Raw genomic sequence first — 13,425 nt, forward strand, 5'->3', positions numbered from 1 at the left:
GCCTGGACAGTGTGACGTGTGTGGTTGTGCTGCTGCCGTGGTCCTGCCAGATGCCTCCTGCTGCTGCTGCCATCATTAGTCATTAGTCATACTTCTACTGTTTATTATACACATATGACTATTGTCACACAAGTATACTGTCAGGTATTAATACATACTTTCAACATATTGTACCACAGTAGCCAGAACTATAACTATAATATTATTACTTTCATTAATGTTGTTGTAAGCTACTGTCATTACCTGCATCTCTCTCTCTCTCTCTCTCTCTCTCTCTCTCTCTCCTCTCTCTCTCTCTCTCTCTGTCTCATTGTGTCATATGGATTACTGTTAATTTATTATGCTGATCTGTTCTGTACGACATCTATTGCACGTCTGTCCGTCCTGGAAGAGGGATCCCTCCTCAGTTGCTCTTCCTGAGGTTTCTACCGTTTTTTTTCCCCGTTAAAGGGTTTTTTTTTGGGGAGTTTTTCCTTATCCGCTGTGAGGGTCTTAAGGACAGAGGGATGTCGTATGCTGTAAAGCCCTGTGAGGCAAATTGTGATTTGTGATATTGGGCTTTATAAATAAAATTGAAATTGAATTGAACATATGTGTAATTAATAACACACTACAAATGGGATCAACAAATTAAGCTCTAGCGAAAGTTAGGAAGATAATACTTTTAATGCTCAGGCTGTAAGATTCTTTCTCACTCTGCCATTCACTCCTTGCACGCATCCTCACTCACTATCTCTAGGTGCCACTGTCTAGGTAGGTCTATTTAGTCATCAGCTGATTCAAAATCAACCAACAGCACAGCGACGCACCTTCTCCGTCAGCCTATCATCTTACTGCTCCTCATTTTAAATATGGTTCTTTCTCTGCTGTCGTTCTCTCTTGCTGCAGTCATGCGTGCCCTCCATCTCCCCATCACCACCTAGTCTTTACAGATTCATCAGCCTCATCTGCCTCAACAGTCAGCAGCCTCAGAGTCAGCAGCCACCACCACCTGTCTAGACTCCATGGGGGGGATTTATCTTGCTGCCGCTCAGACGTCCCTCCATCACAAAAATATCTCCCTCTGGTGTCCAAGCACCAAAGATGTCTTTTAAATCTTAATCAGCACAAATCATCTGTTAATCTGCACACTCATATTGCGTATTAAATATTATCTTTCATTCAGTCATCTGTCTGTCCTCATTGAAATGACTTGTCTCTCTTGCCACTGACTACTGTACATATTTTTTCCAAGATAAGGTCCCATGATGGACACCAGAAGAGGAGGTACTTTGCCTCTCTATCTCTTAAATAGGCACTACAGTGATTTAGTAAAGCATTGAAAAAGGTCAAAATTGAAGCTCCAAAAATGCTGGGTCCCACGTTTCTCATAAAGGTTGACTTACTTAAGAGCTCATCTCTTTCCTCTCTTACCACTTCTCCTCCTCTTTCCTCATTTTCTTCCATCTCCCCCTCACATTTCATCTTTTACATTTTCCTAAATACCTTAGTCTCAACGCTCTTCCCTTGCTACTCTCACCCTCAGCCTCCTTTCTACTCCCTTTGCCTTCTAGGATACAGTTTTACAGACTCTGTATTTGTACATAGTCATTTACAACCTAAATAAATAACCCATGTCTTCATTTTCCTCAGCCTGTATATCCACATCTCTGCTTACCTTGTCCTCTAAGGTTGGGTTTGGTGTAGACTCTGTCTTCATAGATGGGGTCAATGTGGTGTTCAGGAGACTGCAAAGGTCGTAGCTCAGAGCCCAGGTGACTGTGCTGGCTGCTGTAGGAACCTCTGGAGCCTGGAAAACAGAGGGAGTATGGAGGTTAGATATACAGTCAGTACTGTTTTTTGAGTCACTCCTTTAAATATCTGTTACAGTACATCACAAAATATCTGGAACATTACTGATCAAAAGCAGGCATAAGTTATTGTCCATTAGTTTTTAAATGAATCAATTCCTATTAAACATGGGCTCATTTCAAATTGAACTAAATGTAATCAATTAAATGTAATTAATTTTGGAAAACTGAAAACAAAGCCAAAACTTTTTATAAGGGTCGCCAGCAGAGACGATTAATCACATTCATGAACTGTTCAGAAATTCATGAGTACATTTACAATCTAATACGTTTTAGAGAAAACCTCGAGCCAGTTTAATCAAATATTTGGTAGTATGTGTTTTCTGAATCCTTGTGCTCATGCTGATGAATACAAATTAGACATAAAAGGAAAGCGGGTGCGTGTGAGCTTAACCATCACAAACTGCCTCAGATATGGCAGGGTTGTCCTAGTACAAGAACAAGCTTAAAAAATGTTTATAAATGACCATCTACTGAAATTCAAATACAATGACTAAAATGGACTATTTACATATATTTCAAATACAGTGAAAGTGAACAATTCCCACAAATGAAAATGTGAAAAAAAAAATACAGAACATTTTCACACATCCACACACAGAGAAGTAATAATGAAATTGTCTTGACCTCTACCTGCCAGGCTACCAGGCCTTTGCAGGGTTGCGTTCGCGTACAGCTCGTGAGAAATCTTGTAACCGTCTGCTCCGATGTGATGCAGCATACGCTTGGTGGGCGACAGAGTGGCATAGCTGCCCACCACTGAGCTGAGCTGGTGGATGGGCGACGAGGTGTGGTTTCCTCCTGGGGACGCTGCCATGGGGAGGGGTGAGGAGGAGCCAGCGGCACCCGATGCTACCATGTTGATGGGCGACGAGGTGCTGCAGAAGGAGGAAATGGAACCAGTCGGTTGGTACTTTGACACATTATAATTTTTCCCCACATGACAACTTAAAGTTCATGACCACACTGAAGTCAGAAGAACGACCATCTGGGCCTTGGCTGGTGGAGGTCTTGACTTTAGTCTGGTTTAATCAACCTAAGTCGTTCATTCAGTGCCGTTGGTGCACTTTTTTCCTGAATGTATTTATTCTATTTTGAGGACACTTTAATCAAATACTACTCAAATTGTGTGCAGAGCTGAAAAAGTGCAAGGAGTATATGTCTGTTAACTCTCGGTTTTCCAGTCATATCTGACTTACACAGTTTTCAGACTGTTTAGGGACTCTAGTCTGCAAAAAGTTCTGTTCTTCTTTCCCTTGCCAAAATTTAGTGTAACTTTGAAGCATTATTTGGGCCCCTTTTTGACAAGATAGCGTAACATAGTTGATATGGATCAATCAATGGATGCCTTAAGTCCTCTAATTCAATAGATACACCTGTGTCATCACTGTAGCTTTAAATATGCGCCTGATACACAAGGTTCTTTTACTAAAAATTAGTCTGCCTCACTTCACACCATCAGCTCCGCCTGTCATGCCTGCTGCTTCTTTACATTTTTTTTGCCAGATATTTGGCCATTTCCCCTCCACTGCTTTCATTTTCCTGTACTCTCTGTACTCACTTTTCTTTTAGCAGCACCTGCTTTTTGTGAGGCATTCTGACTTTGCTGATCAGGCAGCATTATCAGTGATTTAAGTCAGTGAGTAAATTGTTGTACCTGATCCCATTTAAGGGTCAACCATAGACCTTTTCATGGAACCCCCGTTGGTGTTGGGCCAGGGTCATCTGTGCCCTTTGACCCCCCCGACGGCGTGCCCTTGTAGTCAAGGCCCTTGTAGTCATGGTGAAAAATGTATGCAGGAACTGTAAATTGGACTTCATTTTATACCTTCTTACAGCATAATATCTTATACATCAATGTGTTCCAGCTCTTTATTAAAACTGTACAATATTACACTGTAATTACACATATTATTACACAAGTGTAATATTCAAAGCCCAAGACTGTTTTTTTTTAATTCATTTTTTTATGGCTTCACCTTTCCATCAAATAGATGTATTTTATACACATTCTGCCTGAAGTCAGCCTGACACACAATGCTTGGTATCTTTGGAAATACTGGGATCTCCACAATAATTTTAAATAAAGTTCTGTGGGTTTGGACATTTGGCTACACAGCATGAGCTTGTAAAGACCGGCCCACCAGCAATCTGCGACTTCATTAGTTGTTTAACACTGTATGTTGTTTTGAATGTAAGGATAGTGCTTCAGGAGCTTCGTCAGAAATGTACTGGCTGTAAGTTGTGCACTAAACCCCTCATTCAATGCATATAGTTCTTAAGACTGGTACAAAAGGTGTCTTTAACTGTCTGTCACAGTAAAACTTTAGGTAGACCGGCTGCAGAAAAGACCAGTATTGATGCCAAATAACGTGTGAGCCCAGTACATTCAGAGTGTGTATCGGGCCATAAAACTGTACATAGACCAAACTTCTGTTCTACGTCTTTGATCGTTTAACCCTGTTTGTACTATATGCAGTCAAACATTTGCAGTACATCTGTTGCACTGCTTGTTGAAGCACTACTTACATTGGTTTCAGCATTTTATTTCATGCGGATGCAGGCTACAGACTACATGCTGGAAAGTGTGATCTCAGCACCAAATGAAGTAATTATTGAGTCATTTGGTATTGATCAACATCTGTATCGCCTCTCTGCAGATATTTATTCTTTTGTGCTTTGGGACCAGTAAAAATTCTTAGGTAATGTGCTACTACCAATAAGCCCCTTACTAAATCAACTGGTCAGACTGAAGCTCAACCAACCTGTAGGACTTGGCGAGTCGGCTGGGTGACTGTTTGGGCGAGGACACCCTCTGTAGCGTGGCGTAGCTGGGCATGTCAGAGGAGGCTGATCCCAGGCGCTGTAGCTTGGTAGGGGATCCCACCGCCTGCAGAGGGGAGCTCACACGCTGTAATAGAGAAGTTGTACTTCATTAAAGAGGAATGTCACTCACTTTAAATATTCATCTACTCTTCTTGTTCATATCATTATTTTCAGAGAGATGAACAACTCCCCCCGGAGCTGGAAAACCAGCGAGCAGAGGCTCTAATCTGTGATAACATCCTGATGAAGAGGCTTGGAGTTATCAGACCAAACATGAAGGGATGACTCTGAACTTTTATAACCAAATGAACACGAAATCCGGCTGCAAGCAGTGGGCTGCCAAATGGAGTTCCCTCACAATTTTGAACATGCATTTTCATTTTGCACTAACTGGGGAAATACATTGAAGAAATATTCCAAGGTTTCACGGTTACAGAGCTCGAGGTACCATTTTAAACACCCCATTAGATGAGCATGGTCAGGATGTGCCAGAGTGATGATGCTGAGGATACAGTGACGGCAGATCTGTTTAAATTAATTCAAAGACATGATAAAGATGGTGTTCTTAAAATCCAACACTCTGAACCCAGAATTCATCGCAGTGCAGCAAAAGAAGCAATAAACGAGTAAATCACCACTTTGCAGGGGCCAGAATTTAATACAGGTTTGGTGCACTGTGGCTGCACTGCTGACCGACCTTACAAGAGAAACTGCCTGCAGATCTCATAAACCCATTGTACTAATTACAAGAAAGATGCAGGATAAGCTATTTCTTCAACTGCTACCACGATAGCAGTAATGTCGCTTCGATTAAGAGTCAGCACAGTCTGGCTATCACAGCAGTAAACACTCAGGTACCATGTGTTTGTGGTGTATAAAGCACTAACCTGCCACAAATTTAACTGATACTGAAAAAAATCTTCTACAAGTCAAGACTTATGTGTGCGGGCAAGTTCACTCTTCTAAATCAACGTACAGTTATGCCACAGTATTTGTTTAGTGGTTCAGAGGTAATAAACAGCCCACTTTCATTCCAAGGTCATCAAAAACTGCTTTGTCAAATCCCTTGTCGTGTGATACCAATGCCAAAGTCACCCTTTGGTGTCCTTATAAGACTCTCTGGGCTTTTAACTACAGTAATTTCAGTTTAAACCCATCCTTGGAAATATTTGATGCTTAAAGGGATAGTGCACCCAAAAATGAAAATTCAGCCATTATCTACTCACCCATATGCCGAAGGAGGCCCTGGTGAAGTTTTAGAGTCCTCACATCCCTTGCGGAGATCGGCGGGGGGAGCGGCTAGCACACCTAATGGCTGACAGCGCCCCAGACTAACGTCCAAGAACACAAAATTGAATCCACAAAAGATCTCCAACATGCTCATCTGTAGTGATCCAAGTGTCCTGAAGCCCCAACATAAAAAGTTGTTTTGAAAAACGTCATATGAACTCTGTTTTTAGTCTCACTGTAGCCTGTAGCTCTGACTGCTTCTCTGTGCTCCGCGTTCACGTGTGCGCGCTCAGGGTGATCAGTGATCTCTGAAGAGCAGCAGTCTCGTCAGTACTGATGTCCAGATTCTCAAGTGCAGGCATCGCCAATTCCCAGTCTGAGCAGCAAAGACTTTCCTCATCCGTTGGCATTGCTTTGCATTTGAACCAACTACACCACCAGGTTTCCAGTGCTCGACTCCGGTATTCTGCGGCTGCCTGAGGGTTAGGCTCATGAGCTGCGGCGGCTGCTTTGTCCAGCAGCCTGAGTTCCGCATCCGTATAAAGCTGTACAAATACGGCTCAACAAAGAAATGCTGTTCCTCCTCAATTTCAAAGTCTTCAGACATGTTGGGCTGTCCTTTGCTAAAAGACTGTAGTGCAAATTATCTTTTAGCTCTGTAGTTACCGTTGTCTCTCCCTGCGGTGCACGTGTCACGTGATGTAAACACGGGTAAGCAAAGCTCATGCTTTCACTGGTCTCGCACAAGCGCGTACAAGCGAGCGCGGAGCACAGAAGCAGTCAGAGTTACAGGCTACAGTGAGGCTAAAAACATATGACGTTTTTCGAAACAACTTTTTATGTCGGGGCTGCAGCACACTTAGATCACTATGGATGAGCATGTTGGAGATATTTTGTGGTTTCAATTTTGTGTTCTTGGACGTTAGTCTGGGGCACCGTCAGCCATTAAGTGTGCTAGCCGCTCCCCCCGCCGATCTCCGCAAGGGATGTGAGGACTCTAAAACGTCACCTGAGCCTCCCTCGGCATGAGGGTGAGTAGATAATGGCTGAATTTTCATTTTTGGGTGCACTATCCCTTTAAAGTAACTGCTGTAGTATAAGGAGCGAGAAGGTCCACACAGGACAGGTGAAGTGATGATGTACCTTATAATGGGATATGTACGAATTTGGGTGCATTTCTTTTTGTAGGAAAACACATGAACAATTTAACCATGCATTACAACTAGTTTCACCCAGGCGACAGCTGTGCATCCAACATGGAAGGATTACTGAGCAGGCCTTCTGGGCACAGGCCCAGGGGCTCACAGTGTAAGGGGGGGGGGGGTCCCCTGGCCTTTAACTGCAAATTAACATGTACTGATCAAAAAGAGATTCAAAATGACCACATAGAAATGCTATGGACCTGCAAAGAGACACAAAATACCTACAAAAAGGGCAAAACACATGAGGGGTGTGAGAAAGCATAGAAAGTTGAAATCTGAAAGCACAAAAGACCGTTTTTTTTCTCCTTCATTCTCTGATTCCTTGATGATTTTCTTGAGTCAGCCACAACTGCTATGCTATGTTTGTGTGTTGGTTAGGAATTCTGTCATCTGGGACTGCAAGTACTGTGAGTTAAGGCTTTAGGTCTGTCAGACAAAACTACAAGAAAAAAAAAACAGTTTACAGATTCTGCACCTTTGCAAGATGGGAGCTATTTTGTAGTGTTCTTAAATAAATATGCCATCAAAACTCTATTGAATGACCACTGCCTTTGAATTTTTGAAAGGTAGCTGTAGCTTGCTAATTTCAGAGGATGGCAGCTGTGTGGTTAGATTCACCACACCTTAAGACTGACCTCACCTGCTTCTCTCTGTTTTCTCTGTAACAAACTGTCTACTCCCTGCTGGCATTTTGTTTTCGGGGTTGTAAACAATTTTATTTATTTAATGTTACTGAAGGTCAATAATGCAAGTTGTCTGAGCTAGCTAGCATTCTGACAGTTAGCAAGCTTGTTAGCTGAGTCAAAAAAAAAAAATCCTTATTTCCACGACTGCTTTGTATCTCTGAATCTCTGCTAGAATTAGCAGAAAATCATTGTTGAAAAGGTAAGGGGTTTATTTTGCAGGGGAAATTAGAAAAGATTCTGTGGATGTTTTGATGTTTTGTTACCATGACCTTTGGTTCACCACTGGACTCCACTGTACCTGAATCCAAGCTGACTACAGCTGCCTTCCCCTGCAAAGAAGCAGAGTACAGACCTGACACCTTTCACACCTACAGGGGCGAGCTGGGGCGCCGAAAAGCGGGGGGGAAGGAGAAGGATTCTAGGGGCCCATGATTAAGAGGGGCCCAGATAGGCCCCTAATAAAATTATAATACTGACAAAAATAATATGACACTAAGTTATTAACTAACTTATAATCACAAATATTTTTTATTTACAATGTACTGGTAACAATAACTTTATTTGTTTTGGAAACATTAAAGCCCCCCTCTCTATTTATGTAAAATGGTTCAGTCCGACTGGATCAGCTGCAGTGCGCCATAATTTGTCACAGACAGCGGGTAAGGAGGCGGAGACGGCAATATGCCTCAAAAATCAAGTAACCAAAAACGGAAAGAAAGGAAGCTAAGAGAGGAGAAAGAAGCAAAGGGTCGACAGTATGTCACCCAGTATTTCAAAAAGCAAGGTGGGTTTGTTCGTGGTTCATGTGGTGGAAAGTTATGGAATATTAACTTTGTCCCTGGTCTATAAGCAGCTTATAGACCAGGGACAAAGTTAATATTGATGATCATTGATTCAGTGATCATTTTAGTTAGGGATGAGCAAGCAAACAACTTTTTTTTTTTTTGCTGAGCGAAAACTAACTAATAACTTACAAATTATGGCGAAAAGGTAGTTTCTTGCAACCCTAGAATTAAGATAAAAATATTCACAAACAAAAAACCACTTCTGGTTGCTGATAAGTAGTGTTTAACTTTTGAATTTAGTTAGCAGGATAATAGGTCTCCATTCATTGCACGTCTGGCTTTCTATTTCCTTGTCGGAGATGGTGTTGTGTTCAAGGTCCCCCCAAAAAAAATGGGAGAAAAAAAACACACAGTCACAGTCAAATCCCGTGCCATCAAACGAAGCTTCAAAGCTTCGAATTTTTTGGGTCAGCCCTATAACGTACACTCTACAGAGCCAGGTCTAGGATCCTCTTCAAGTTTGTCAGGGAGGAATGTGGAAGTGGAGGAAGAGATTGTTCTTTTTTCACAAATGTGAGAATGATAGTCAAAAATACCATCAAAATGCATAGTTTTATGTAAAATAGCATCAAAAATTTTGATGCTGTGTATAGGACCCAGTAAAAATTCTTTTCATGGGGCCCAAAATCCCTGGCGGAGCCCCTTTGGGGCGAGTGTTTGATGCTAGAGATTTTCAGTAAAGCATTCCCTCAATGTATAAAGAATGATACCAATAAAACAGTCCCATAGTACCTTGGTACCACTAGTTCTAGCAGGGTTGTAGAAGCGTTAAGCATTCCACCAATAGTGTGCTACTGAGAGGAGAAAACATCCGTCAGACAACAACAAAAGCATCACAGTAATCTCCTCGGGGATTTGTACCTGTGCAGGCAAAGTGGCGCAAGAGTAATACATGGGTGGTCCAGCAGGTGCAGTTCCGCCCTCAGTGGGCATGTGGAAGGCGCTGCCATGGGCCTGCTGGGCAAATGAGTCTCTCTGGGACTGGGAGGGAGAGTCAGTTCCCGTTAAGTGGGCAGCAGCACGGCTGGATGTCACCTAAAGAGGGCGGAGTGTGGAGATATATGAGCAAGGGGAGGAAGAGAAGGGGACAGGCAGCACGTGTGGAGAAGGAGGAGAGGATAGATGTAAATAGGGGAAGATGGGGGAGAAGGAGAGAGGATGAGGAGAAAGAGGAGAGTGGACAAATTAAGTGAGGTAGGAAACAAAGGCATGACGAAGAGGAGGAGCTGTGAGGAAGCAGCAGTTATGAAAAAAATAAACAAGAGAAGCTGAGTCTGACTAATTCTACAAAAGCTGTATGTATGTACCTGGTTGTAGCTGTGAACAGCCCCTCCGACCTGCCCGCTGCGGCCCGTGATTGATTCCCCAAGTGCGAGCCCTTGGTTACTATGGTAACCAGCTGCTGCATAGGCATCCTGGTGGTTAAGCTGCAAAGCACTTTGGGACAGAAGTCCTTGTCCTGATGGGAAAAAGAAAAGGAAGAGAGAAATTAAGGACGTATTAAAGGGCAGTGATCATTCACTCTGTGCAGTGAAGAAATACTTGTGACACACAAGCTGTATTTTTTATGTAAATTTAAGGCAAGAGAAATTTTGGTTTGGGGCAGGAGAGATGTCAGGTGAGGTTATGTCATGGTTTGAAACAAACTTTTGATCCCTGTCAAGCCACCTTAAAACTTGGTTTCACTTCTGTCGAGCTGCTTTTATGTAACTGTTTTCGGACGACTTTTACTTCTGTAACAGTCCGTCTTTGTGTAAAGATTTATTCTGTTCGTGGCCTTGAAGGCGTTTTGTAACCCAGTTTACATCCCACATGTTATACAATATATTTCTTTTTTTATGGGAAAAGAATGAATGTGAATACAACAAATAACTGCCTTGGTTTGCAACAGACCTTGAAATGAAGAGAAGAAAAGGGAAGGGGAGAAGAAAGAGAGGACTGAACAGATGAAATAGAATAAAATAGAATGCCTTGTCCTCTTTTATCAGACACCCATTTGCTTTTTACCTACCATGTTATTCCAGCCTCTCTACACTGTTTTTCCTCTCATGCTCTGTGACCCTTAAATCTCACTCTGTTCCTGACCTCCATTTAAATCACACTGCTTCTCTGTCTTCCTTCCTCACCATTTCTGTCTCTATCACTTCCTTTACCGCTCTCTCCTACCCGTCCCTCTCTTTCTCTCCTCTGTATTACTCTGTATTATTCAGTACGAGGAGCAAAGAGTGACATCAAGGGGTTAGAATGAGGCTAATAATACAAAAACTCACTCACCAATCTAATAATATTTGTCTGTTAAGTGTGATCCGGTTAAGGTTTGAATTTTTCTTTAGTAAAGTTTTCTTGCCAAGAGTTAGGTAAGAAGATCAATAACACTGGTATACATATGAGTCTACAGCTGATTAGCTTAGCATAAAGATTGGAAGAAGATGAGAAAAAATACCTAACCTTGCGCACTCCTAAGCTCAAAAATACACATTTAAAGGGCACTGATTAACATGTTATATCTTTCCTGTTTAATCCCTATACAAACAGAAATGTGTGAATTTACGGAAAGTTACATACTTGAACTACCAGCGGCCAATCGCAGTGCTATCTTATTTCCCAAAATATCAAACTATTCCTAAGCCACCCGTGTATTCTTGGTGAACTTTCAAGGTGTATTTTTCTTCCTTTGAGCAGAGCTGCTATTGATCCCCTACGTCTTTTTTCACCTGTGAACCAGAAGAATGTGCAAGCTCATCTTTTCTTGGCTCTGGCAGATGCATCTGGTCTCTCTCCGCTTTGGAAACGTTCCCAGCTGCCCGAGACGTGTCGGGCCAATTAGAACTATTTATCTACAATGGGGTGTGTTTGAGACGAAGGATGTAAAAAGGAGCACCGTTGAGGCATTTCCTAAAACAACCAAGATGGTTGCAGCTGAGGTGGGACTTTGTATTGAAGCTGCTATCACATCAGTATTGAACGAACAGGATGGTATATATTCCCTAGTTCTGACGAGATTCGGCAAAAGTTATACCAACTCATACCAGCTGATCTCTGCATGTTTTCTCATCATTCAGGGGTGGCTGTTTTTCCCACCTGCCCTAACTTGCTGTGATTGGCCATCTACACAAGGCAAACCTGGTTACTGGTAGCTCAGCGCTATATCACATGTTGATAATACCCCCATTTATAATGCCCCCTGGAAACTTTAGATGAACTGGGAGGTTCCAGATTAATTTGCTTTTGTGATTTAGTCTGGTGATGTCATGCAAAGGATTTTTAGCAGCTGACAGTTATTTTTAATGTGATTATTAGATTGCTTGGGATATCAAAGTGATTATCACAATGCTTTTATAGACTAAGACTTCATCTTTGCCAAACTTTGACATGCAAATTCCCATCATACAACCGGAGGGTCAAAACAGGGAACAACATATTAGAATGTTATTCGCCACAAACATAAGGAACCAATCCTATCAACGTGCTGGGTGTCAGTGGAGAAGCCAGGTGTAGCTGTGTTTTGCTTTTACTTTCACTTCAACTTGTCAGAGCCATCAATCAGGAACACGGTTCATCGAACATTAGCAACACATTATTAGCAGTTTGATAACGCAAAAGGCTTATGTTTTCTAGTTACATTGCTAACATAGAGAGCAATGAATGAATAGAGTTCAAGGGGAGCAGGTAGGCTCAAACTATAGGCAAGCAGCTAAGGTGTGGGTGGAGCTAAAGGCTGGACTAATTTGCATATTCCCAGGTCGACACATGCTAAGTTAGCCCAAGGTGTACAGTTAAATCTAAAAGCCCTGACACACCAAGACAACAGTTGGCCGTTCGTCAATGTCGAGCCATCGGTAAGTTTCTGTCACCCTAGTTTTGTGGGCGGTTTTTCCCAAACCACTGGCACCAGTCAGCCCTTGTCGGCTTTATAGCATGTTGAAAACAATGGATACTGTCAGTGAGAGAAATTGCTCTGACTGACAGTTCAACTCAGTGCACAAAAAGAGAAAGGGAAGTGAGGGAAGCAAACAAAGGGCTAAAGTCAAGAGGGTGTGACATCAAAACAAACTTGTCATATAAGGTAAGATTATGTGTTTAGCCACTGAGTTCTTCAGTTACTGATACTGTTCGATGCTGCACAGTAAATATCATTGTGCTTTAAACACTGGGTTGTGCTATCAATGTGCTACCTGGCTAACAATTGTCTTGAACCCATCTTGTCGTACCACAGAGGGTACGTGCTAGTTGGACATTGGCTGTAGTCTTTGCAGTGTGTTCAGGTGCAACTTTCTGGCCAAGACACAGGCAAAGTGAGGCAACATAACAGTCAGCTTAGGGCCACTAGTTCTTTAACGCCACTTTAGTGTGTCTGGGCTTAAGCCATTTTAAGGCAAGAAAGGGTTTTTTTCATGGAACAACTTTTAAATTTGTCATTTCGATGAACAGAGATCAGTTCTTTTGGGTTTACTCAATGACAGGAGAGGAACTTTAAATTGCATAGAGACATAAAGCTGGTGTTCATCTCAGTTTGGGTGAGTAATGAAGAAAGAAAAAATAAACTATTCCTTTAAAGGTAAATGCATTTATCATGTATTTCCTCATTTTGAGAAACTTACCTAATGAGCGAGCTTAGTCCCTAGCTCATTACACATCTTCTACACTTTGTAATGTCATCCGTCAGCTGTAGTAAAAATTTAAGTGTGAGAATCACTGATACACTGCTGTGTAACACCTTCCAGTGGAGTTGTTTTTTTTTTACTACCACAACTCTGCGACTTTCACATTCGGGCTTTCATCCAAA

General features: G+C 42.1%; 1 protein-coding gene across 10 annotated transcripts in view; it reads right to left on the reverse strand.

Annotated features, from left to right (window-relative positions):
* Positions 1-13,425, reverse strand: part of ctnnd2b (catenin (cadherin-associated protein), delta 2b) — a 218,064-nt gene that overhangs the window by 87,728 nt on the left and 116,911 nt on the right. For 6 of the 10 annotated variants that reach the window (XM_033650653.2, XM_033650655.2, XM_033650654.2 and 3 more), the window contains 5 exons: positions 9,947-10,098; positions 9,501-9,674; positions 4,616-4,761; positions 2,478-2,728; positions 1,658-1,789 (listed from right to left, as the gene is read on the reverse strand). In XM_033650653.2, coding sequence (XP_033506544.2) covers positions 1,658-1,789; positions 2,478-2,728; positions 4,616-4,761; positions 9,501-9,674; positions 9,947-10,098 — 855 coding nt within the window. The remainder of the gene's footprint in view (positions 1-1,657; positions 1,790-2,477; positions 2,729-4,615; positions 4,762-9,500; positions 9,675-9,946; positions 10,099-13,425) is intronic. The other 4 variants (XM_033650660.2, XM_078172937.1, XM_033650659.2 and 1 more) reach the window with 1 other exon arrangement.

The sequence above is a fragment of the Epinephelus lanceolatus genome, chromosome 12, assembly GCF_041903045.1.
Source record: "Epinephelus lanceolatus isolate andai-2023 chromosome 12, ASM4190304v1, whole genome shotgun sequence".
Taxonomy (NCBI): Eukaryota; Metazoa; Chordata; class Actinopteri; order Perciformes; family Serranidae; genus Epinephelus; species Epinephelus lanceolatus.